Raw genomic sequence first — 25,793 nt, 5'->3', positions numbered from 1 at the left:
ATATATGTCAGTTTTAACCAAGTACCAAATATACGTGCCGCAGGGAGTCTTCAACATTTGATCAAGACCGCGCCACCAGAACCATACTTGGAGTGAAAGACTGCAGAGACCGATCGTCTCGCTAACGACCGCTCTTATAACCGTGTTGCGGAAATTAAGTTTAAAGCAACGCGATTTTGCACGGACGCCCATCATACAAGACCACGATAGTACTTGAAAGAGAATGAAGGCCTCTATAGCATAGCTGCTTGACGGACTGGCTACGAACATGAAGGATACAACCAGAAGAGCGACCGTGAAGATGGTGATACTATCTCGTAGGATTTGGGCTTGAGAGAAAAGGAAGTAATTGGCAACCCAGACGGCGAAGATTTGGGTGTAGATACCGATGCGGATGCCGATACCGTAGATGTCGTTGTTCCCAGCGAAGCCACATTGCGGTGAAGATCGGAGGTTGAGAGCTAGAGCAAAGTTGAAGTCTGATTTCGGTGTGGTCGGATGGCTACCAGAAAGAGCTGGAAAGATGGAAAATGTTATAAAAACTACTATGGGTGAAGCTAGGGGAAAGACTCTAAGAGCCATGTTTTACAGAAAGCTACTACAGCAAGCTTGGAATAGCAAGAACAAGGAAATCGAGGAGGGAAACATGAGTATAGAGTGAGTTGCGCCCTTTTAATTTAGGCTAAGCGATGGTTTCCTGTGCTCCAGGGACAAAACAGACCAGGGTTTCGCTAGACGCCAGTGCTTCATACATAGTATGCACCACGGAGCACAGCCTACAAAACCTATGGCATAACGTGATAAACATGGAATTAAAGCTTTAAATCTAATATAGCAGATGTTTCTTGCTAGATTCTGCACCTGGAGGCAGTGCGCAAAGTGGCTATGGTATTTAATGAAGTGGATTAAATGAAAAGGTGATGTTCGGTTTTAAAGGGAACGCTTTTGAATAAAACAAGCTGAGAGATTCGAAAATCACTGCCACAATTGCAAGCTGGGGCATTAGATTGAAGTTGCCACGCGCTAATTCAGTGTAGCCATAGCAGAATCACCAATTTTCATTTAAAATATCTATTTACTCCAACCCAATCGGACCAATAGTTATCAGTGTAGTGTTGTAGAGGTTGGATGTAGGGGATCTACATCACTGTGCAGGGAATGCAACAGCAGTCGCATTCCTCGTCGTGGTAGCAATTGCACTTTGGTCCGGTGGGCTTGATGACGGAGGTGGTGATTGAGGTGACGGAGCCCTTAGTTGATTCAGGCATGATTTGCGGTTCGGTCGAGGCTTTTCCTTGAAGGTTATATTGCGTAGCAGGTCTGTAAGTGAGAAAAGGTAATACGGCGGGGATGCTGTGGCAGTGTAAGTAAAGTTTCCGATCACTAACATAGTCGAAACCTACAGATAATAATGCAGTGCTGAAATATGTGGTGGAGCAATGGAGTTTGCGATGACTTTTTGCGCGGTCTATGAGGAAGAGAGGAATTTAGACGGAAATAATAGGCTGAGGTGGACATTCCAATCCAAGATCCTTGGCGGTGATGCTGCGCCACAGCGCATGCTGACACTAAATTTAGCCCGAGAACTCGCGTGGGGCCCGGGATACTGGATATTGATGTCCAGGAGATTTCAAGATCCTTGCCAGCGCTTAGGGCGATAGCTCCGGAGTGATTGTTACACTATCGTAAAAGCACTCTTTCAGTGGCCTGCTGCTCCAACAACTATCACAGTTTTCAAGGGAAGCACCCGAATTTAGTCAAATTAAAGTAGCTCTTAGGACACGGATCGTTTCATGGACACGAAAATGAATATTAATGTTCATTAATGTATACTTAATATCTCTCTTAATATCAGATCAAAGATAGTAATATTCGTACTGGGGTATTTAAGCGTCAGGCATAAGAAATATGGTAGTAATGCGCCCAAAAGCCATAAACGCCGCAACCCAATTCTCCACTGCCAAATGCTTCCCACCAAATTAAACATCTCTCCTAATATTTCTATTAATAGCCTGAAAATATGGTGCGACACCGACGTTAACTCACCAAGTCATACCAGTTCTCTCAATAAAGTGTCTTCACAGCGTTGTTATCGCTAAACGGATTATCATCGTCGAGATCTTCTTCTGGTTCACTCTCACTTTGCTCCGCCTTCTGCTTTCCAGCACCGGAGAATTGGGGTGGCTGAGGCATGAAAATGCCGCCAGGTTTCGGAGGTTTAGGCGGGACCTTCTCATTGAGGCTGAGCCCTGCGAACGCCGCTTCGGCTCCACGTGTCCCTGTTGGGCTTTTCGGAGATATTGGTGGCGTATTCCCGTGGCCCTCATGCTCGCTATCGCTGTCGTCATCGATGCTTTTGTCCATAATCTCGAATGCCATTAGTGCTTTCACAAGTTCATCGTTTGCACTGAGAAGACTGCCAATCCATTGGTCTGACTCAACAAGCTGGATATATCGGAGAATCTGACGCCGAAGCAGCTTACAAGCCTCGAATCGTGACATAACCTCCGGGTTGTTGCTTACACGCTGCTCCTCCCGGTTGATGAGCTGTAGCGCATTTAAAAGGTTGGTACTAGCTACTGAGGCAGTTGCAATAGTCTCCAATAGTCTCGGTTTCTCTTTCTCAAGATTGAAAGGCTTATGTTTGGCTTTCTTGTCCTTCTTGAAAATTGACGAGCTTTGAAGAGGTGCCGGACCTAGGGTGACGGGACGTGGTGTTGATGATGATACCGACATATACGATGGTGGCGAGGAGCCTCGACGATTGCTAGAGGTTGGTGATGCCGGAGACGAGGCGTTCTCGCGCTCGGCCTCTGCCTCCGTCTCTCGCAAAACCTTCGACTGATGCGGCTGCGGTCGTTTGGTTTGGGGCAGTTGCTTGTACAATGCTGCAATCCTTTCCAGTCCTGCTGTACCCTTGTACGTAACAGCCCATTGTCGGAATAAGATATTGCACTTCGCGCGAACCTCAGCGTCCACCATGTCATCTTTCGCAAGAAGGCGTAGACGTTCCAGAAGAGGCTCATCCGCGAACGTACGTTGGAATCGGCTTCCAGCATTCTGGATTAGACCGTCTAGAATCGTAAGGGCACGGAGTTGGCGGTGCACACTTCCATATTTGCTAATCTACGGTTAGTCGCGTATGATGCCAGAAATTTGCAATGACACACGTACAGTTTCTTACGAATAGCTCTAGCGGCCTCCGTTGGCCCGGATTCTTGTATTCGTATAACTTCTATGAGATCTACAATTCCACCCAGGTCGTTCTCTTCATATTGTTCGCTGGTCAGACGATCAATCTGGACCGTGACAGCCGAGTACGGTTTTCTCTGTTGTTCCACACATGCCCTTAGTATACCTCGCAAGTACTGAAGACAGCATATTGGACAGCATTTGCAAAGATTAGATGAGTCAGGCGGAGAACGAGATTTGTGAAGATGTTTCGACTTGGTTTTAAAGGGACTAGATTTTTCCGTATATGGAGGTGGGTCTTTAGGTTTTAGGAAGCGAGCACTGGCATAAGGCGGGGGAAGAGTTGTAGTATCTGATCGGCATGGAGATTGTATGCAGCTGGCAAGAACTGATGTCATGGTAGACATAGAAAAAGAGTCTAATAAAGAGTGGGGATGGTAGTACTCGAAAATGAAACGGGCATTAAGTTATTTAAAAGGGCGGCTTGTTACATTTATGGAAAGGCTATGTGCTTACAGGGCCACCAAACATTGCGGTCCGTTGGGGTTCACACCGACCCCGTCAGCAGTTCCTGTTTTAGGGAAACTAGGGCTCAGTCAATACGACGACTGTTTCTCAGATTTACTTAAGGCTGGCTGCAGGAGCTGACATTAGTCAGAGGATCTGCCTGGATAGGATTCACTTGCATGAATCGTTTTTGGCAGAAACAAGAGCCACAAACGGGGGAACACAAAGCTTCGAAAGGCTACACATACTGGAAGCGTGATTTTCGCAGCGGCGCTCGCGTGGTCTGTCAAAATACAAGAAATTTCTAAAATGGTGATAGGCCGTGTGAAGCCTCAGAACAAAATACGCGGGGAGCCGAAGCTCTTAGTAGAGGCTGTCAGTGCCGGAAGATGGAGGGGCCGAGCTCAATGCTAGTCGATCTGCAAGCCAAGGATCTTGGGAAGCTAAAGATACACAAGGTCACGAAGTAGCAAGGCGCAGCAGAGAGCCAAAATGCAGAGAGTACGTAGCCAGCTGCTGGAGGAGACGGGAATGTTTGAAAGGGATGAGGTGGGTCGCTGCAACTTAGTTAAGCTTGGTGGGGCTCTGAGGCGTGGTGGACTCAGGAAAAATGTTGTGCGACTTCCGACCCCAACTTGGCATCACGCAACGTGGTTAGCGGGGTTTTGACCGCTCCCTGGGTTATGACCGATTGGAAAATCAAAATTAGCCGAAATGCTGATTTGGAAGTAAATAACAATAAAAGTTCAAATCAGTCATAACTCAGGGAGCGGTCAAAACCCCGTTAACCACGTTACTGGTACTTGCTAGTACGTCAGGTGCACGCCGCCTTTCAGCCCACGGTTTACTCGCGTGCTTATTAACCGCTACAGGATCCATTGAGGGAAATGAGCGCGCGTTGCGGAGTGGGCGCTCATAACGGTGCTGCGGCTTACGGAATACCTGCGCGCCATGTCCAAATATCACGGATGGGACATTGACGCAATGAAGGTTGGGCGAGCACTAGAGGAGCGTGATAATGCAGAGGAAACGTCATCGCAGAAGTGGAGGTAGCGTTCCAGACACTGCTCACACTTCCTTTTGCTGACTTCCTTTTGCTGACTGCCTGTTCACTAAACCAATTGGACCTAGGCTAACTCTTGATCGGTATAGGAAGCCCAACATCAGTCACGACACGGCTTCAAGCTTCACTCCCGTCAATCAGCCTAATTCCTCGGCCCCTCTATATCTACCTTTAGCAAGTACCACCGGGTCGAAAGGGCATAATGGTGACACTCTAAAGCACAGCTGCCTCCCCAAGGAGAGTAATTCTTTGGTTGTCGAATATCTCGGATTCGGTGAAGATACTGGGGCGCCTTCCAAATTTGAGCGTGACGGTGGAAATGCTTCTGGGACTCGCAACCCAGTGGGAGGTGGCGGCGGTAATCAGTGGAACATGCCTAGTGCAACAACCGGGACTGCCGTGGTTAAATCCAAAGGCAAAGCCAAGAAGTGGAGCATTTCTGATGGACTACGTATCACGAAGACCACCGCGCAACTGCGGCCAACAATCTCGAAGAATAAACCAAGCTTTGAACATTCCGAGGATACTGAGGCCCCAATTAAGAGCTCGGGAACAGATACTTGGCCCAACGTGGTCGACATATCTGAAGTTATCCAAAACAAGCTCAGCTCCTTCGGGAACAAAGCCTCAGAGCCAACACCTGACTTACAAGGCTCTTCACTACCGCATGGCATACCAAAACATGATGACATATCCCTCATATTACCAATGACATCCTTAAACGCAATCAGGGTACAGCAAGGTTTCAGCTCTATAATTTATCAAGGACCCTATCAAGCAAATACTGGTCTCAGCTCTCTGCCACAATCGGACTCATCAATATATCTAACCAGCAAAACGCCGCGGATAAAAGGAACAATATCCCTTGCTCATAGCGACACCGCAAAGCCAGTAGGTGATGCGCGAAATATGCCTCTAAACCATGTTCTCAAAGGCAACACTCCAACTCTTGTTCAGGAATCATGGCGCTTGACACGCAAAGACTGCGTCACAAGACACAACAACCCCCAAAGTAGCTCATCTCTACCCTTCACTATTGACTATGGGCATATTATAAATAGGCATAAATCAACAAGCTCCCTAGACATACTAACTCCCACGGAACTTCCTGGGACCGAAACCGCAGCCATGATTTTGCAGTCTTCACTCGGACTTGTGCCCAGCGCTCCGACAGACTCTTGGAGTCACTCTAAGGCGTTTAAGTCTGCCCATCGATCAGACCGAGACTACAATAATTTACCTCATTCGCAGGGTCAGATTGCACATGAGGAGCCTAGGCGTGCCCCGCCCTCAAATTCATTTGGTTCATCATATGCAGCCTCTTCTCGTAACAGTCAGGCAAGCGTTGAACTTGACGCGTTTGAGGATTTAGATGATGGGATAAGTGACTCCGACCTTCTGATGTTTACAGTTGATGAAGAGGCCGGCAAAGGGGAGACCAGTTGTGAGATGTCTTCTACTTTTCATGAAGCTCTAACACATCAAACCCAGGGAGGCCACATCAGCTTGAGGCTGCAGCAACGAGAACCAAGCGCAATGGAAAAGGATAGTAGAGATAATTGGACATTTCTTGAAGACGATGAAAACTTTTTCGATCTGGATTTCAGCGATGGCCCATCCAGTTCTATTGCTGAACCATCCTCATCAACTGATCAAGAGAGCCATGCCTTCTTCATTGAAAACTCGGCAGTCACTGATATTAGTAGATACGAGCCGGGTAACACGGACGATCTCCGTCATCCGGAAGAGGGAATTGTACCAGAACCCACACTTTCGGGCGCTCTAGGGCTAAACGAAAATTTACATCATCTCTCGAACCACACACCTGTTGTCAGGCCTCCCTTTCCAGTCCAAGTGCGAGACCGATCCCCAATCATCGGCCTGTCCTCCAAAAGTTTACTCCGTACATGTTTCCGTGTTGGCGAAGCCCTGAATATAGGTCGCCATGCTGTTCGTAACGGTAAACCTACAATCATCGAACTGTATGCTCGAGTCGCCTCGTCATGGCGGGAACCAGATAGTGTTAAACAACATTTTGTCTTCTCCGATTTATTTCATGACCATCCTCCTTTCATGAATGGTGTATACGAGCTTTGGAAAGGAGTTGAACTGTGGGATTATGACAGCGGCAGATTCCTCAACCCAAGCGAGCAACAAAGGATATGCAGATGCATAGGAAAAACGAAAAGAGATGGAAAGAAATGGAAGTTCGTGATGTTGAACATTTGGGAAGCAACCTGGGACGACGTTGATTACGCCAAGGGTATCATTTGCACGTAGAATAATTTAAGTCGCTGCTAAACCTTTCCAACCTCACTGACATCTTTAACACCTTAACTTCCACTTTATCTCATGAATCAGACGCTCCGCAAAGATTTATTCCGGTGACATGCTAACTCCTAGACCAATCAGAATGGCGCACTAATTTCAGCCCACTGCGCACCCCTGCCACCAGCAAAATCTTCTGCGGAGCGTCTGAGAGCTTATGGGAGTCGCTTTGGTGCGAAATGAATGTTTTAGATCGCGTATTTTAACTTTAACTGGCTCTACTAAGGCCCCACCAATAGTTATTAAAACTTTGTTTGATGTAATAGATTCTTTAGGTAATTATATCTTTATAAATATATACTATAGCCCTATACCTAGAGTATTAAGAGGTGAGATACATTGTTGCAAAAGTTAAGTTAGATTTTGAACGGAATCTTTATAGATTTTGGGCCCAAAACTGACTAACTACCTATATCTAACTTCCCGTAGAATAGAGCTACAATATTACCGCGATATAGAGGCGATAGAGAAGATAAAGGGCTTTTAGCTTATACTATTTTGGAGATAATTAGACATAGAGAAGTATGTAATTTTTGGTAGTAAGGCAAGATTGCGATAAAATAGGCTAAAATGACCGACTGCCTATGTCTAACTTCTTGTAAAATAGAGCTATAATATTACTATAACGTAGAGGTAATAGAGAAGAAAAAGAGCTTTTAGCTTATAGTATTTTAGAGATAATTAGACGTAGAGAAGTATATAAGGTATGGAGCTTCGAGCAGAGCTTCGAGTAGAGCTTCAAGCAGAGCTTCGAGCAGAGCTTCGAGCAGAGCCTTATGCAGAGCTTTGAGCAGAGCAGTGAGGTAAGATTGCAACCGACGAGTTTTGCGACTAACGATTTTTGTGACCGATGAAAATACAACTAACGAAAATACGACTAACTAATATAGCCACGACGTCATTATTTATTGCAATAGATAGAGAAATTAAAGAGCTCCTACCTTATAGTATTTTTATAATAACTAGACGTTATAAAAGGGTTAAGATATAGCGTTGTAATAGAAGAGTTATCGCCTAATAAGAAATATTGAGTTCCTATATAAAGAGGGCCCATAAGCTCTCAGACCCTTGGGGAGAAATTCCTCTCGGTGCGATCTGATTGGTCCAGGAGTCCACAGGACTAGGGTAAGGTCCACAAGCGTAGCGCTAGCCCTTAGCTACGTCGTGGCGCAATTTCTCCCCGGGGGTCTGATTCATGAGATAACTTCCACTGAGGCTCCTATCTTTCCTAAACACGTGATTTGCGGCTCAAAGTAACCCCGCGTCTAACGTCCGTGCTCTGTTAATCGCCCTTCACCTCCAACGCGGCGTTGGAGGGCATCTTCAGCACTGCTCAATGCTGGTACCAACTCTTGATATGATTAAATGCCGGCCCTTGTTATCATTGAAGGGCAAGCTTTGCCCACTTGATCGCAATTCTTCACAATGGATATGGCCAACCCTTTCACAAGATCATCAGAACCGCCCATTCGTCCTCCCTCTATCGAGGCAATGATAGGAAGCCAACTGGCCAGCCAAAGATCGAGTAGAGCCGCCAGCGGAGGTGAAGGTGGGGGCGATGCTGATTCCGATTCCCTGTTCTCCGTGCGAACTCCAACAAAATCACCTTCAAAGGCTCGGTCGCTCTCGGATTCGACACCCCAACTATCCCCTTCACCCAAATTTCGCGAACCTCGACTCACTTCAAAAGATGATCAAACCATTATCTCAAGCCCTCGAACACCTCGGAGGCCGGACTTCCTTTCTAGAGGCTTATCGTTGCAAATGCCGGCTCGGGACATCGGGATGCAGAGTCCAGCAAACCTAGTTAATCGCGTACCTCTCTCTCCTCAGCTCGATGCTCGTAATACCTACGCTTCCCCAGCTTCTTTATTACCACGACGCTCGCGAGGCGCGGAGTTCTCACGCGCTTGTACCAACCTCCACCACTCAACCCTTGCGGAGCAATCATCGCCTGATTCCTCGCCGACGATCACACAAAAGGGAATGATGATACCTCCGAGGAAGGGCAGGTCCAACTCGCTGGTTCTTGACTCGCCACATCTGAACTCGAGTTCTATTTGGTCAGCATTGGGCAACGGAGATAGAACAGCTGCATCAAGCTCGCTCGGCAGCATCAATATGCTTGGTTCAGAGTCCTCGAGCAGCAGCTCGGATGATGGTGATCCAATAGATCCAGATGATAATGATGATCCTATGATCATGACCCCTCAAGTGCTAAAGTCCTCCATAAACATCAATTCAACGCCTTTTGGAGGACCGTCCGCACCTAGTCCTGGAGGAGCTTGGTCAACCATGTTCTCTCCAAGTGGGCCACCCACATTCATGAGCATCCAGCGAGCGAGATTGCGGAAGGGACGGAGCAGAAAGAGCTCAAGCAGCGCCAGTGGGCATAGTTCCATGGCCAGTCCAGGGCCTGGTTCGCCTCCTAACGGTAAAGGTACTGAAAGCGGCAATGGAGGGTATTTTGCAAGAGAAGCAGTGATCCGCAGCGCAGGTTCTCGAAGAGAGAGCTTATCAATGTTTACCAATGACTTGCATATATCTTCAGGGAATGACAGTGGAGATGAAGCAGGCATCACGGCGCCATCAACACCAGGGGTAGTTCGGCGGCCTGTTACAAGGAGGGGTAATTTGCTGGCAAGTAATGCCATTACGTACTCTTGCCGATGTGGAACTAACATAGAGGATAGCCAAAGTCGAGGCAGTTTGGTCGCATCAAAGCTGAACTACTAGAAGAGAGTGCACCCATCGACAGTGAAGTGCGCAGAGAAGCGGAGATTATCCGGCAAGTTCGCGAAAGTGATGCCGACCTTGACCGCCTTCAATCCACAACTGCACATTCGTCCCCGACGCTGCTACCGACTGTTCCTGGGCTAGATGGTCCGCTTGAAGGCGTTCTAGGGGAGGGTAGCGAAAGTGGAATGAGTCTGGATAGCTCGAGTACAGTAGCTGTGAAGGGACTTTTTGGAGCGTTCAACATACAGGCATCGAAGAATTCCGGCGGACGAGGATACTGGAGCAATCTTGAGAGTCACGCACATACTACACCGCCTCCATTCTTTGCTCGGGCAAGCTCCTCAGCCATTAGCGATGATATCAATATGGACTCGCCAACGATTTCATCTGCATCAACATCACTTCCTTCAACCAGTGTAGCTGCCGCTCAGGAACAAGGGAGGGATGTTCAATTCTCCCGGTCGTCGACACCTCAGCCACTGGTTCCCCCGACTGCAGCGGATGGCCTGAAGAAATCGAATAAGAGGCGCAGGGATGATGACCTCGACGGTAATTCCATTAAGAGGCGCGCAGTATCACCAGGTGTGAGTGTGCAGAACAGCCCAATACTGTCGCAATCACCAGGTCAAAGAGACAGCGGTCTTTGGAACACGCAAAAGCCTAGCCGTGAGAGCTCCGTTTCTGGCCATGCTGCAGGTGAGCGGTCAAATAGCGGCGGGAGTCTCTCGAGCATAACCCCTGTTTTAGGGCCTAAGAGAATTGGCCTTCAGGGCATGACGGATACACACGACGGTCTTATGAAGATGAGTATTGAGTGAAATTGGGTCGTATACCTCGGGATTTTTAAAAGCGGTTTTATTTCCAAATCGCGGCGTTTAGAATGGGGATGGTGGCGTTGGAGCATTAGTTGGAGGTGCAGATAGTGGCGTCAAGTTCAATTTTCGATGATATCCAAATGTATCTTCTTAACTGTAATCCTCTTAGGGACAAGCGGATAGACACTTCGTATCATGTGATCAGAATAGTCCAATTTATGAGACAACTGTATATCTGTCTACTTCCTGTACATGGCTAGCTTCTGCAGCGAAACGACATGTTGCGGGCAACACCAAGCCCCTCGCCAAGACTTTGGGACAACCTCCGCATTGCGAATCTGACCCACCATTGAACATATCAACCGCCACGGCTAGATCTGCCAAAATATTTTGATCATTTGCCATACTTTCTCAAATACTCTCTCGATGCCCTCGAACAATCCAGCCCTAGCATCCTTTGTTGAGAGTGCCCCGCCTGGAGAGGTAGACTTGCGCTCCCTGATGTTGGGCAACAAACTAACCAGTTGCTAGCTATTAGATGTCACTAAGGGTATGCATATTTGTCCGTTCAATCTTCAATGCAGACTCTAAGCTCCCATGACATACAGCGATCAAGTCCATCCTTGCCGACGACCCATCAGCCCTCCAATCGTTAACGCCTGCTTTCGAGAAATATAACGAGGAGCAGTTCGCAACTGTCAAGTTACCTGGAGGTAGCGAGGAGGTATATACAAAAGAAACTGATATGGAAAAAATATAAAAGAAGCGCTCATATTAGGATACAGGTCGTTGTCAGCTCGCATAACTCACTCGGCGATGGACGATATTATGATGTAGCCACCCAGAGTTCTTTCGTGTTCGACCACGCTTCTCAGGTTCTACAACCCGCCTCTCAGAGTATGAAAGCAGCTAATTATTCTTAGAAAGCATCAGCAGTGCAATCATATGTCCTAGAATCATCACAGCTTGACATAGTGTAAGTGACAATACCCCCTGTGACCTTACGCTCAAGCACCTTACTGACTTGCCCCACTACTATAGCAAATCGCTCCTAAAGCCTCTGTCCTCGCATGTTGCTGAACATTATCCAAAATCCTCTCTCGGAGTGTACCCCATAGAAAACGATTCCCAGATTGCCATCCTGACGGTAGCCAATAAATATAGCCCGAACAATTTCTGGTACGAAGGCGTTAGGATTATAATAAAACCATGACGTCCGCTATCTGCCGTGGCTGATTTAAATTTACAGGAATGGCCGCTGGCGTTCTCTCTATATCCTCTCCCCCGGCAGCGGTTCCCTAGTCGGCTCTCTCAAGGTTGACGTTCATTACTACGAAGATGGCAATGTGCGTCTTCTAACCGATAAGCCTATCTCAGTTTCCTTGTCCTCGTCTGCCAGCGCCTCTGAGGTCGCAAAACAGATTGCGATGGTTGAACGGAAATACCAAGAGGATCTGAACAAAGCGTTCGGGAGTCTGAGCGAAGGGACATTCAAGGCATTGAGGAGGCAGCTACCGATTACGAGGCAAAAGATCGAGTGGGAGAAAATAAGTGGATATCGCGTAAGTACTACCTGATCGACTTCGATCGTAGGAGATATAACTAAAGATGTGGCAGTTGGGACAGGACATTGGTGGCGGGAGGTCGAGATAAAGAAGATCGGTGAGCTGTGGAGATACTAAGTCTCAATCTTTTGCATGTCTGGAGGACTTGAACTCCAGCGTGTGTTTTGCATGGAATACCTGGTGCCAGGGAGAGTTGCAGTGACACAGGCATTGGAAGTCCTGAGTAAGAAACATGCTACCATGCAATGCAGTTTAGTGGATCACCCTCTGAAGATCTTCGTCGCAAATTTCATCGCCTTTACTTTTCTGTGATATTGCAATGTTCACTATCTCGTCTGGGTGGGCTGAACCAATTTCACTGCACTAAATCGACCGAAGCAGCAGTGTCCACCCACTCATATTTCTCCTCACTCACGTCTCACCTTCACGCCTTTCCAAGGTCCATCACCTATACCTCTACCTCTTCTGATTATACTATATCAGGTCACCATAGTCCACTCTTCTGGACTCGCAGGCTAGGAAGCTCTTAATGCCCTGCAAACACGTTAATACTCCTGAGGGTTGTCGGCGAGGGAACTGCCCCTTCTCCCACGATGAGAGCCTTTTACAGTCATGCTTCAAGCAGGCGTGCAAACACCCCAGATCACCTGAAGGCTGCCCTCTCGGAGAGCAGTACCCGTTCTCCCATGAACCGTCTAGTCCAACAGAACCACGAACTTTGAAGCAAGGCAACAGCAAAACAATCCACCGGGCCACTAAAAACACAATCTTCGCTCCAGGTCCTCGAAATAGAGGCCAGCCACTTGCAGTTGCGAGGAAGAAGTACATCAATATAGCTTCTGGTCGTCCCTCAATTGGACTCACAACCGCCCAGCAACCCACACCAGCTAGATATAACGAATCCCTATCTTCATGTGAACGCCATGAAGCCACTATGTCTACTCAGCCTTCTACTCAAAATCGATACTCTACTGTGGTGAGCGATACCACAGCCTCAGATCAGCGTGCAAGTGGCGAGAATGCTCCAACTTCGACATCACAGACAAGACTATCTAATTTTTTGGCTACTCAATTTTCGGCCCCGCTGTCGAACTCGACAAAGAACCCATGCATATTTCCTCAATGTGGGCATATCATTACGCTGCCCAACGTGCGTCCAAGAGTCAGCGACGCCGTCAGCCTCGCTGCCAAGAGGCTGATAATGTAAGCAGCCAGCGAGCCAACTAAATCGTGACAGTCAGTCAGCTATAAGACTGCAGCCAGCTGACAGCTCGCTGTCTTGGCGGTAATATTTGGTGGTAAGTTGAAGCTTTTGGTAGAAGTTGAGGATATTCGGATAATCCGGTTGGTTGATTATACGCCAAGCAATGAGAAACCCATTGGAATCTCTCGCTTAGCTATCCCTTCGCCCGCTGGTGGACAACGCTCGGGCCAGTTTTCAGGCCCGTGCAGCAACACCGTGCTGAGCTGTACAGGAGGCATCACAGAGCATGTAAACGGTCGAATTAGCTAGTTCCCTAAGCCCAAATCAATGCAATAAAATGCCGCGAACATTAAATGACATCAACTATATGAAAATAAAGGATCCTCGCACTAAAACGTCTAGAAAGCCTCCACTAGAGCTAGGGCCTCTACCGCCATTCAAGCCACTGCAAATAGACGACTATTACGACCTAGGCGAAGCCTTTGTCCCCTTTAGCATTAATAGGCATAATTCTATAGCCCTTTTCCGCCTGTTTTTTAACAATAAGATAATGGATTTAATAGCTATATAGATAAACGCTTATATAGAGGCGTATCTAGTACCAGAAAAAGATATACCTAGGGGCAAGCAACGGCCATAGAGCCCTACGTGTAGGCAGGAGCTATACGCATATTTTGCAGTTGTTATTTATATAGAAATAATAATAGAGCCAGCCATAGAGGACTATTAGGGGCCTCTTAAAAAAGGAGCCGCTTATAAAGTAGGCGACTATATATTAAAGAATTAATAGAAGCAGCTTAAGCGCTATATTTAATGCAGTTCTATACCTAATAATGGCTTCCATAATACGTTTAAGCGTATAGATAAGCTTGCTAAGTATCTATAGGTATACTACCGGTAGTACTAGAGGCCAGGCCCGCACCTAGCTGTTAATAAGACTATTTAGAGGTTTATGGGTAGAGCGTTAGAGATTGTTAATATTCTATTAAAACCTATACCAGAAGGCTTTAAGATATAGGTCTTAGCAAATTAGGGCTATGTTCTTAACTAGCTATAGCATGCTAAAGGCGATAAAAAGGGCCTAGTAAACCTAAATACATCCTTCCTAAATAAGGGCTTTATAAAAACTTAAGCCGTTATTCTTAACCTCCTTATATAGCGTCACCTAAGTACTAATAAACGCCTATATCCGCCGGATAAGCACGTAGTTTAGCTAGATAATCTCTTTAGTAGTATAAAGCTATTTAAACGGCTAAAATCTCTTGGAATTAGGGTAGCTGGAATAGTTAAAATAATACGTATATAATAAGAGAAGATAGGTAAAAAGGAATATAATATTAAGCTTTAAGACGGTATATTTAGACTAGATATAAGCTTATAGAAAAGGATAATAAGGGCCTAAAAGAAGGTGCTGGCGGAGCGCTTCTCTGCATTACTTATAGACCTTAAATTAAGCCATAATAAGTAAATTCCGTAGGATATACTATACGGAGAGTTATCTAAGAGTTATAAGGTAATAGAGTTTGCCTAAAAGGACACTATATACGTTCTATTTCTATCTATAATCTATAATAGTACGTATATTATCCTTAACACCATATTATAGAGTTACTAACGTTATATATTACTAGGCCAGAATTATATTATAAAGCTTCAAAAATGACCCTCTATAATAACTATAGGCTATAGGTAAATAGTAAAGGTATTTAATAATAAGGCTAGGAAGGAATTAGATATACTAGACTTTATAAAGGAGTATAATCTCTTTATATATAGTGTTAACGTAGCCAACTAATTAAGGTCTTATTATAATACTAAGAGGACTTATATAAAGACGTAGAAGCCTCTATTCTCTTTCCTTTTAAATATAGTAGTTAGCAATTACTATTAGCTATCTACCTATAGGATAGTTAGAGAGTAAACTCTACGCTAATATTCCCATACTTAATTCCGCCGCAACCTCTATAATGCCATATTCTACTTATCTATTTAAACTACTACGCTACGGCCCTCTAAAATAATAAAGGGAGTAATAAATATAATATAGTAGCTAGTATGTAAGTATATATATAGGCAGATCTTTAAGAAACCTATTACCTGCGCTACCTACTTAGCAGTACGGTATACAACCTCTATATAACACTAGAGCGCTTAGATTCCACTTATTAATTTATCTAACAACACTATAAGGAAGAGGAGAGAGGATAGTTATAGCTAAAAGCGCCGCTTAAGGCCGCCTAGGACGAACTTTAGTTATATAGCTTATAAGATTCCACTTTATACTTCCTTATAGTGTTAGAAAGAATATCTAGCTAAGCTTAACTCTAAGGACTAGGCCTTAGATAGCTATATATAGCAATTTAAACGGCCTTACGTTATGTATAAATTCCATTATGGAGAGCTAAGAGAGAGCCTCCTATTAGCTAGATCCTTATCGATAACGTTGAGCCCATCTTAGCGGGCGAAGGGATAATATCTCCATTGCGCGCTATAAACCCGTGCTAAAGCTTACCATTTTATTGCCTATATAAAATGCAACGTATATTGCATTTCACGCGTTAGCTAAGCAGTAGAGCTACTTCCTCTACTTCTTCCTCATTTAATTTATAATCTACGCGTTATTTAACTCCTTTAGCACCGCGTAGGGTTTGTGGATTAACTGCTTCCTCCCCTCTTCTAATTGACGATAATACTGAATTGGGCGGTTAAGATAATTCCGTATCGCGAGAGCCTCCTCTAGCAAATCGGAACTATGGCTGGGATAATCTCTACCTAATAATATACGGTAAGCTTACTAGCAAATATGGATACCGGGTTATTAATAAGCGGTTGCTATTAACGTGTTCTACTAGTTATCCGGCAGCCCCAAAAACCACCAAAAATTAGAAAAAATGCACCTTAATATCTTAATAACGGCTTAATAATAAATTCCAAAATTTTATAATTAGCCTTTTAACCCTATTTTAACCCTTTTATTAGATTTAAAAATATTGCAATTTAGCTTAAAATTAGGGGCTAAAACCTAATATCTTAATAACAGCTAGGCTTATTATACTAGAACTTTATTAAAGGTCTTAATATAAGCACAAAAGGCTAATTATAAAAATTTGGAATTTATTATTACGCCATTGTTAAGATGTTAAGGTGCATTTTTTCTAATTTTTGGTGGTTTTGGGGGCTGTTGGATAACTAGTAGAACACGTTAAGTAACGTACTCTACTAGCGAGCTGCGAACACCAGCGAGCTGCGAACCCTAAAAACTACTAAAAATCGGAAAAAGTGCATCTTAATATCTTGACAATGGCTTAATAATAAATTCTGAAATTTTATAATTAGCCTTTTATGCCTATATTAAGACTTTTAATAAAATTCTAGTATAATAAGCCTGCCCGTTACCTGGCCGTTATTAAAATATTAGGTTTTAGCCCCTAATCTTAAGCTAAATTACAATATCTTTAGAGCTATTTAATAGATTACTTTTTAAATCTAATAAGAGGTTTAAAATAGGTATAAAAGGCTAATTATAAAATTTCAGAATTTATTATTAAGCCATTGTCGAGATATTAAGGTGCACTTTTTCCGATTTTTGGTAGTTTTTGGGGTTCGCAGCTCGCTGGTATTTGTAGCTCGCCAGTAGAGTATATTAAAGCTCCTATATTACTAAGGGTGTATTTAGTTGCAATTTAGAGCTTTTTCAATCTAATATTAGTCTATGCTTTAACCGGCGTCAATTAGTAGATAATTAGTGGCGCTTAATCTGGTAGTTATACTTAATCTAAAATAAAGCTAACTGTTCGGTTAACTGTTCTAAAAAGGCCTTAGATAAGGCTTAAAATTAGTAATATCTTCTGCCTATATTAATTAATCCTCTACTAAAATATACCTACTATTAAACCTTTATTACTAGCTCCTTATTTTAGTATCTTCTTACTATATTACTAATAACTATTACCCCTACTCCTGCTACTAATACGTATATACTACGTTCTTTGCGCCCTTTACCCCTTTATATATAGCCCGCAGCTTACTAAGTAGCTTTAAAAAAGTAGTATATTAACTAGACTTATAAAATAGAAGAAGCTATAGTTAAAGGCCTAATAGAGGCTGTTTAGAAAGGGCTCCGCGTAAATAGCTTATATAAAAAGGAAGGCTAGCAGATAGCTTTAAATGCCGTATAAGTAAAGACTTAATATCTAATTACTATATGGTAGCTTAAAAGTAAGTATAAAAGCTATAAAAAGGACTAGAAGGTATAGAAGGAGCTTTATAGCTAATTTAGCTAGGGGTAGGACAATAATAAAGTATAACTAACTACTAGTGCTTTCTTAAGCCTACCCTTAACTTACTTAACGACTTATTTACCTTAACTTATTTACTAACTTAAGCCACCAACTTAACTACTAACTCGGTTAATAACTTGGTTAATTACTCCTTTCTTATCTTATTATCTATACCTTCCTTATATATATATATAGACCCTTTAAACCTCTATTTATAATTAAGTTACTTATTTAATTTTCCTATACTATAAAGCTTATATAAAGGTATACTAGTTGCCTTTAAAGACGTTATAGATAGATATTTTAAAGCTAATTTTAATATTATAAAGTTTTAAGATACTCCGCCGCTTTTCTTAGAGGAGCTTAATAAGCTATTTTAAGGCGTAGTTATAACGGGTAACTACGCTCTTACTATTAATAAAGCTCTTAATTAAATAAAGAATAGGCCGCTAATTAATCCTACGCTAATAAAGGAGGAAAGTACTGCTACTATATAGGACGGTAGGAGTAAAGAGGAAGAGTTTTCTAATAAGGAAGATAATAAGGTAGCTAATAAAGATAAACCTTAATCTTCTATAGAATAGCGTTAGTTAGCTTTATTAGCCAGTAATATTTTCTTAGATAATCGCTCTACTATACCTTCTAGTTAATAATTATTGTCCTTAATAAGCCTAAGCCTTTATTATACGCCTTTGTTAACGCCTACTTAAATATCTTTACTAGCTATAAGAAAACGCGCTACTAAATAAGCTACCTAGTTAAATAAACTAGATATAAAGTATTAGTAATTTAAAGATAGGTAAAGGATAAAGAACCTACTAGGAGAGACTATAGAATTAATATTAAAAGAGATTAGAGCTACGCAAGAGCTTTTTAGTTAAAAGCCGCCTCTAAAAAAGGCCTTAGTAGAGTTCCTTAACGAGTTTAATAATATAAACCTTAATAATTAAGTACTTATTTTAGAAGCCTTTAAGACGGAATTAATAGTAAGAACCTTTTTAATTATATTAAGGGCGTTATAGAAGAGGTTAATAAATAGAACTCTAGTAAAAATAAAGAAAAAGGAAAACGTTAAAGGTTAAAGTTTATATAAAATTAGTAACTACTTTTACTTTATATTTATAATTGCTTTACTATTAGTAAATTTATTTTTTAGTAAGGTTTTTATATATAAATTAATAAGTCCTTAAACCTATTATAAATATACTCTATAAAATTAAAGTAACCGCTTTTCTATATATAATTATTAGAAAGTTATTATATTAAGAAGCTGTAACGGCGCTATCGCACGTTACCTGCCAAATTCTGCCATATTCTGCCGACCTGCGATTAGCCCGCCCAAAGCTAGCGCCTTGGCGGCTTACCCTACATATTTATTTACATTGGTCCTAGCGACCCCTTTTTCCTTCTCTTTAGCTTAGTATCTTCGTAATATAGCATTCGTTTAAGCTTTGGTTTAGAGGCATTTGTTTAAGCCGTGATATTATACTAAGCTCTCCCTACCTTACCTGGGAAGGCCTCAATAATATCCTACCCTAAAGAAACTTTGTCTGCAATAACGCATTAACGCGCTATACTTAGACACTAAAACCACTCTACATTACCTAGGAAGGCCTAGATAATATCCCACCTCATAAGCTAGATAGGACTGGACCTGTACCCCCAAAATTAAAACTAAAGCGTATAATACCGACGAACCTTAGGAAGCTAATAATGGCACCTAAAGCAAGCTTATCTAAGAGAGCTGCCTCTACCTAAGAGAAACCTGAGATCCAATTAGGATTAGAAATTAAAGATAATAATAACATCGTAAACGTACGCGAGCAGATTCGTGCCCTTGTAGCCAGCTAGGAAGCCGATTGTCTTAAAGCGAGAAATATACAAGAGACCCTATAAGAGATCCTAGAAAGCCTTACGGCCCTATAAAATAGCCTAGCTTCCCCTTCTTAAAGCCCTAGCTAACCTATTTACTCTACTAAATATAATACACTAGGGAGTATAGATACAATAACGAAGCAATTAAAGTCCGTTAAGCTCCCTAACCCCCTACTACTATCTAACGGGATAGACCCTACCTTTAAGAATTAGAGGATTTAAGTATAAGGAAAGCTCCGTGTTAACTATAACTATTTTCTTTCTAAAGAAGCTAAAATGCTTTACCTCTTTAGTCGAACCACTGGGGACGCCTAACGGCACCTTTAAGCTAAGTTTGAGGATAACTCCCCTGTCTAATTTATATCCATTAATAAGATAATATAGTACCTAGCAGCTATTTATATTAACCCAAACAAAGTATAGGATGCCCGTTATAACTATAATTGCTTAATAATAAAACCGAACTAACCCTTTGCTAAATTCTAGACTTAATTCCTATACCTTATAGGAGAAGGCTAGGTCCCCCTTAAGAACTACCAATTAGACCTATATAATAAGCTAATAATCCGGCTATAAGAAAAGATTACTATAACCTTAGATGACCTACCAACCTATAAAAGACTTGCAGCTTATTGCTTATTATTAGACTTAGAACTAAAGCAGATTGACGCCCGCCCTAATTAGTAGAAGCAACTCTATAATAATTAGAACTCGCTAGCTATACCTATAAAAGCTAAAGCAGGAAGACAAGTTACGACTGCTCTTTTACTAAAGGCGGTTATAATTACGCACTAGCGAGCCTTACCCGACCAGTTACGTACCACACTATTAACTAGTATTCGCCGCAATACTTTAATTAACCCTACCTCGGCCACGTGCTTTAACTATAATAAGTAGGGTCACTTTACCTCGTCCTACCTGGAGCTAAAGGATATAGGCGATATTAAGGAGATAAAGGAAGGAGAAACGTTAGATAAGTTGGGAAAAGAGGAACCCTAGGGAAAGACTCCCCCCTAGGGTACCCTATTGATCTTAAAGAGATTAATCTTAGTTAGTTAATAGGTGGAAAGTATTTTACGTTTCTATATATAGTATCTTAAAATGGATATAGAGTTAATATAACCGCCCTTATTAACACTAGAGCAAATAGCTTTGCCTTTATAAATACTGCCTATATAAATAATATTGCCAAGTTTCTAAATACAGAAGCCATCTAACTAGAGAAGCCTGTTTAGGTAAAAGGCTATAACGGCTAAGCCGGTTGGCCCGTTACCCACATCTTAAAGTTATATATTACTCTTAACGGACGACGCTAATACGGCATCCCCTTTTATATCCTAGACCTGGGGTCTTACAATATAATCCTTAGACGAAAATAGATGTTCTATTTTAATATCTGGTTAAACGTATAATAAAGACGGTTTATCTAGCCGGAGGATAGACCAAGGTTACCCTCCTTTATTAGGGAGATCCGAACTAACTATAAGACACTAACCGTAAGGGCTAACCCTACCTACTAGCAGGATGTCCGGGCCTGTGACCTAGCCTTTACCTAAGAAGACGCCCGCTATAAAGCTAGAAAGAACTCCGTACTAACAAAGATACTCTCCTAAAGCGCTACGTTTAAAGAGGACTCTACGTACAGAAGCGGGACAGATAGTAATATAGACAACGTCTAAATCGCACGGATTTAACTGGTATAGAAAAGAACGTATTAATAGGATATAAGGGATAACCTCTAAAAGATGTAACAGGAGCTAAAAGGGGTAATAATAACGCTAGTACCCCGGAAGTCCCTAAAGTTATATACGCCCCTATTATTAGGCAACCCCCCTACTATAGACATTACCGCAATTAGCGCTATAGCGTTTTACTTTAATATATACCGGAAGGATAATAAGGTCTTTATAATAAGCCTATATAAGATTAACTAAATTATTAATAATAGAGAGGAAAGGCTAGCTAAGGAAACCGATGAGGAACTAGTTAAACGCCTCCTTTTTACCATTTATATAAACTACAAGGATATATTCTTAAAGGCGGCCTTAGATAAGTTACCCCCCTACCAGACGTATGATTATAAGATTTAATTAGAAGCCAATAACTTACTAGGCTATAGCCCCCTTTACTATTAATTAATGGATAAGTTAAAAGTAATAAAGTAGTACTTAATTAATAACCTAAATAAAGGGTTTATCGAGCTAAGTCAAGCCCCTTTTACTTCCCCTATCCTATTCGTAAAAAAGCCTAATAGAGGCCTTTATTTTTGTATTAACTATTAAAAGCTAAACACTATTACTTAGAAGGACCAGTATTCTATTCCTTTAATTAATGAGACCCTTATACGTCTAAGCTAGGTAAAGATCTTTACTAAACTTAATATCCGCCAAGCTTTCCACCGAATTAGGATAGACCCTATATCTAAAGATTTAACAACGTTCTGTACCTATTATGGTTCCTATAAATATAAAGTTCTTCCTTTTAAACTAATAAACGGACTGGCTATGTACTAAAGGTATATAAATAACGTTCTTTTTAATTACCTTAACGAATTCTATATAGTATACCTAGACGATATTCTTATATACTTAGATGACGAACTTAAGCATTAAGTTCATATTAAGAAGGTCCTAAAGAGACTACGGAACGCGGGCTTATAAGTTAATATTAAGAAATGTAAGTTTAGGGTAAAACGTATAAAATACCTTGGGTTTATCGTGACTATAGAAGGAATTAAGGTTGACCCTAAGAAGGTAGAGGCAATCCGTAACTAGAAGCCCCCTTACACAGTAAAAGGAATCTAGTCCTTCCTTAGCTTCTACAACTTCTACCGCCGGTTTATCTATAACTATAGAATTGCGGCAAAACCTCTTATATAACTAACTAGGAAGGATATGCCTTTTATCTTTAATAATAGCTATATAGAAGCCTTTAAAGAGATAAAGGATCGGCTTATCTCTTCCCTAATCCTTTATTACTATAACCCGGACCTTAAATCAATGCTAGAAACGGACGCCTCTAATGGGGTCGTAGCGGGAATCCTATTATAGTTACATCTAGACGGCGAATGGTACCCTATAGCTTTCTTCTTAAAGATAATAGACCTGGCTAAGTGTAACTATAAAGTACACGACAAAAAAATGCTAGCTATTATTTAATTACTCTTCTAATGGCGCGCAGAGCTTAAAGGTATAAATTCCTAGATTAAGATATATATAGATTATAAAGCCCTAGAGTACTTTATAACTATAAAGCAGCTTACTAAACAATAGGCCTAGTAGGCCAAAATACTCTCCTAATTCTTCTTTATGATTATATATTATTCTAGCAAGTAAAACTCTAAGGCTAATACCCTAACCTAAAAAGAACAAGATATAGGACCCTAGGATAAGCTAAAGACCTAATATTGGACGCGCGCCCTCCTCTATCTAGAACAGCTTAACCTACGGATCCTTAAGGAGCTAGACTCCTAGCAAAACGAGCTAGCACTAATAGAGGAGTCCTTAGATAAGCTAATAGGGCTAATTAACCGCCTTCTAACTATAAACCGTATGGCTAATGCCCTAAGGGCCCTCCGCGAATAAGCCGTAAAAGGAAACCCCAATTTTAAGACGGAGGAAGGATTGCTCCTATACCAGGAGTGGCTTATAGTCCTTAATATTAATAATCTACGAACCAAACTAATCCGCAAAGCTTATTACTAAGTCTCTATAGCACACCCTAGCAAGAATAAAACCCGTAAAATTATTAACTGCCGCTACTACTAGCTAAGAATGGTTGCGAATATTAATTAATATATATAGAACTATAAAGACTGCCGGAGAACTATAATCCCATGGGATAAGACCCCAGGACTACTTAAGCCACTCCCAATACCAAAGCGCCCTTAGTAGTATATCTCTATAAACTTCTATAAACTACCTAGGGACCGTAACGGATATAATATAGTTATAGTTATAGTTAACCGCTTTAGTAAACGCCCGTTCTTAATTCCCTGTTATAAGAACATTAATGCCAAAGAGGCAGCCTAGCTATATGTCTATTACGTCTACCGAATCTACGGACCACTAAATACTATTATATCTAATTATGGGCCATAGTTTATATCGGCCTTCTAGAATAAGTTTACCCGGATCCTAGGCATTAAGCTAAAGCTTTCTATGGCTTATTACCCCCAGACAGACGGTTAGACAGAGATTATAAATTAGTACCTGGACTAGAGGCTTAGGCCCTTCGTTAACTATTTCTAGGACAACTGGTCTAAACTACTACCCTTAATGGACTACGCGCAAGCAACCTTACCCTATAACTCTATAGGGTTTGCCCCAATTTAGCTAGAAATGGGATACTTACCCCATATAAGCTTTGACTAGAAAAGGCCAGAAGAACCCTAGACTATATAAGAGAAGCTATCCTATGCTAAGGCCTAATAGTACACCAAATGATTAGAGGAGGCCTAAACGGTAGCCCGTAAAAACCTAAAAAAAGCTTAGAGGTTAATGGAACAGCAGGCAAATAAACACCATTAAGAGCCCGATTTTACCCCTAGCGATATAGTCTAGGTTATAATAAGGAATTAGAAGACCGAACGACCCAGCCATAAGCTAAACTACCAGATGGCAGGACTATATGAGGTTCTTAAGAAGATAGGCAACTTATATAAGATAAAGCTCCTAGATTTAATTAGGGTTTACCCTATCTTCTCGCCGGATAAGTTATGGAAAGCTACAAACAACCCATTGCCTAGATAAAAGAATAAGCCTCCCCTACCAGTTTAAGTAAACGGTGACAGCGAATAGGAGGTTAACAAAATACTAGCCTGTAAGATAGTATGGGGAACGCTAAAATACCGTGTTTAATAGAAGGGCTACAATCCTGACCCAACCTAGTACCCTATATGGAACTTTATAGGCTGCCCCTAGAAGCTTAAAGAATTCTATAACCAATACCCTAATGCGCCTAGGCCCCCAAAGTACCTAGACGAATAGATGGAATGCTAGCATAATAAAGATAATAAGTTATTAGAAGAATATAGGGACAAAAACGCCCTAAAGCCCTAATACAGCTGTCTGCCAAATTCTGCTATATTCTGCCGTTTTCTGCTAGTACCATAAAATATTAGATGTCTAGGAACTTCGACTACCGGTTGAAGTTGTTTAATTAGTCAGATCCGTGCTAAGACTTTTAGCGGCTACTCTTTCTGGCCTAGTGCTTCCACTTAGCCTACAATTGCCCTTTGTACTTAGTCTGGACGTACTCTTATCCCCTTTATCTCCTTATCTTATATTTTATAATCCCACATTTATAAGCCTAGTGCTACCCTATTTCTAACTAAGCCTGAGGGCAGGCTTTCTTTAAAGAGGGGGGTGATGTAACGGCGCTATCGCACGTTACCTGCCAAATTCTGCCATATTCTGCCGACCTGTGATTAGCCCGCCTAAAGCTAGCGCCTTGGCGGCTTACCCTACATATTTGTTTACATCGGTCCTGGCGACCCCTTTTTCCTTCTCTTTAGCTTAGTATCTTCGTAATACAGCATTCGTTCAAGCTTCGGTTTAGAGGCATTTATTTAAGCCGTGACAGAAGCTCTTTTAAGGCGTGCTCTATAGTAGTAAAATATATTAGTATATAATTTAGTATAGTAATTTGCCTATAAATTATATACCTAGATATTATAAAGGCCTCCTAATTACCTAATAATAGTTTCTCTATATAAGCTCTATAATTTTATCCCGTCTTTAATTTATAGCAACCTTACTCTCTTCCTCTACTATCTATACGTCCTCCTTATTAACCTCCTTATCCTCTACTATACTATAGTCCTTTAAATTATTAGGATTATATATATTTAAGAAGTTATATACTACTATTAATATATATACTAAAAGAACCTATATTACTAGAGGGAAGTTCTATCTTACTGCCTTAAAGTATTAAAATCGTCTCTTAAAGACTCTAAAGGTACGCTTAATAATATTCCTAAGTCCTATATAACGTAGATTAAATAGCTCCTTTATATTCTACGGCCTTATATTTACCTAAGCTTATTTATAAAGATAATATTAAACGCCTTAGTATAGTACTAACGTTATAAAGGTATTTAAATAACTAATATTAGTAAGATAATATTAACCTTATAGAGCTTTAAAGCCTTTCTTCTTTGCCGAATTAATAACTCTATAGTTATAGGTAGTACCTTTCTATCTAGCCAGAATATATATAAAG

The 25,793-nt window shown here is 41.7% G+C and overlaps 5 protein-coding genes across 5 annotated transcripts; 4 read left to right on the top strand and 1 right to left on the bottom strand.

Moving 5' to 3' along the window:
• Positions 1-2,064: 2,064 nt before the first annotated feature.
• Positions 2,065-3,590, bottom strand: K441DRAFT_681502 (uncharacterized protein; the record flags this gene model as incomplete). The annotated part of the gene is made up of 2 exons (XM_067651481.1): positions 2,065-3,121; positions 3,175-3,590. The coding sequence occupies 2 exons, from the start codon at positions 3,588-3,590 to the stop codon at positions 2,065-2,067; spliced, it is 1,473 nt and encodes a 490-aa protein (XP_067498410.1).
• A 2,134-nt stretch (positions 3,591-5,724) lies between these two features.
• Positions 5,725-7,042, top strand: K441DRAFT_690323 (uncharacterized protein; the record flags this gene model as incomplete). Its single annotated transcript, XM_067652374.1, has 2 exons — positions 5,725-5,774; positions 6,598-7,042. The coding sequence occupies 2 exons, from the start codon at positions 5,725-5,727 to the stop codon at positions 7,040-7,042; spliced, it is 495 nt and encodes a 164-aa protein (XP_067498409.1).
• A 1,345-nt stretch (positions 7,043-8,387) lies between these two features.
• K441DRAFT_645890 (uncharacterized protein) lies at positions 8,388-10,869 on the top strand. The gene is made up of 2 exons (XM_067646807.1): positions 8,388-9,730; positions 9,784-10,869. The coding sequence occupies exons 1-2, from the start codon at positions 8,516-8,518 to the stop codon at positions 10,645-10,647; spliced, it is 2,079 nt and encodes a 692-aa protein (XP_067498408.1). The 5' UTR covers positions 8,388-8,515; the 3' UTR covers positions 10,648-10,869.
• A 52-nt stretch (positions 10,870-10,921) lies between these two features.
• On the top strand, positions 10,922-12,518 carry K441DRAFT_300493 (F-actin-capping protein-like protein subunit alpha-2). The gene is made up of 8 exons (XM_067641031.1): positions 10,922-11,127; positions 11,176-11,194; positions 11,253-11,368; positions 11,430-11,519; positions 11,568-11,620; positions 11,686-11,823; positions 11,894-12,206; positions 12,262-12,518. Exons 1-8 carry the CDS (start codon positions 11,071-11,073, stop codon positions 12,295-12,297), a joined length of 822 nt encoding a protein of 273 aa, XP_067498407.1. The 5' UTR covers positions 10,922-11,070; the 3' UTR covers positions 12,298-12,518.
• K441DRAFT_300498 (uncharacterized protein) lies at positions 12,508-13,761 on the top strand. The gene has a single exon (XM_067641032.1). It carries the CDS (start codon positions 12,739-12,741, stop codon positions 13,414-13,416), a length of 678 nt encoding a protein of 225 aa, XP_067498406.1. The 5' UTR covers positions 12,508-12,738; the 3' UTR covers positions 13,417-13,761.
• The last annotated feature ends 12,032 nt before the right edge of the window (positions 13,762-25,793 follow it).

Source organism: Cenococcum geophilum (genome assembly GCF_001692895.1).
Source record: "Cenococcum geophilum 1.58 unplaced genomic scaffold K441scaffold_62, whole genome shotgun sequence".
In the NCBI taxonomy this organism is placed as follows: Eukaryota; Fungi; Ascomycota; class Dothideomycetes; order Gloniales; family Gloniaceae; genus Cenococcum; species Cenococcum geophilum.
This window is presented reverse-complemented; position numbering and strand designations above follow the sequence as displayed.

Bases quoted from the DNA above. Each gene is read 5' to 3' on its own strand.
- K441DRAFT_645890 (XM_067646807.1), top strand. From the start codon at position 8,516: ATGGATATGGCCAACCCTTTCACAAGATCATCAGAACCGCCCATTCGT. The intron at 9,731-9,783 runs GCAAGTAATGCC...CATAGAGGATAG, and splicing joins CAAGGAGGGGTAATTTGCTG to CCAAAGTCGAGGCAGTTTGG.
- K441DRAFT_300493 (XM_067641031.1), top strand. From the start codon at position 11,071: ATGCCCTCGAACAATCCAGCCCTAGCATCCTTTGTTGAGAGTGCCCCG. The intron at 11,520-11,567 runs GTTCTACAACCC...AATTATTCTTAG, and splicing joins TGTTCGACCACGCTTCTCAG to AAAGCATCAGCAGTGCAATC. The intron at 12,207-12,261 runs GTAAGTACTACC...AAGATGTGGCAG, and splicing joins AGAAAATAAGTGGATATCGC to TTGGGACAGGACATTGGTGG.
- K441DRAFT_300498 (XM_067641032.1), top strand. From the start codon at position 12,739: ATGCCCTGCAAACACGTTAATACTCCTGAGGGTTGTCGGCGAGGGAAC.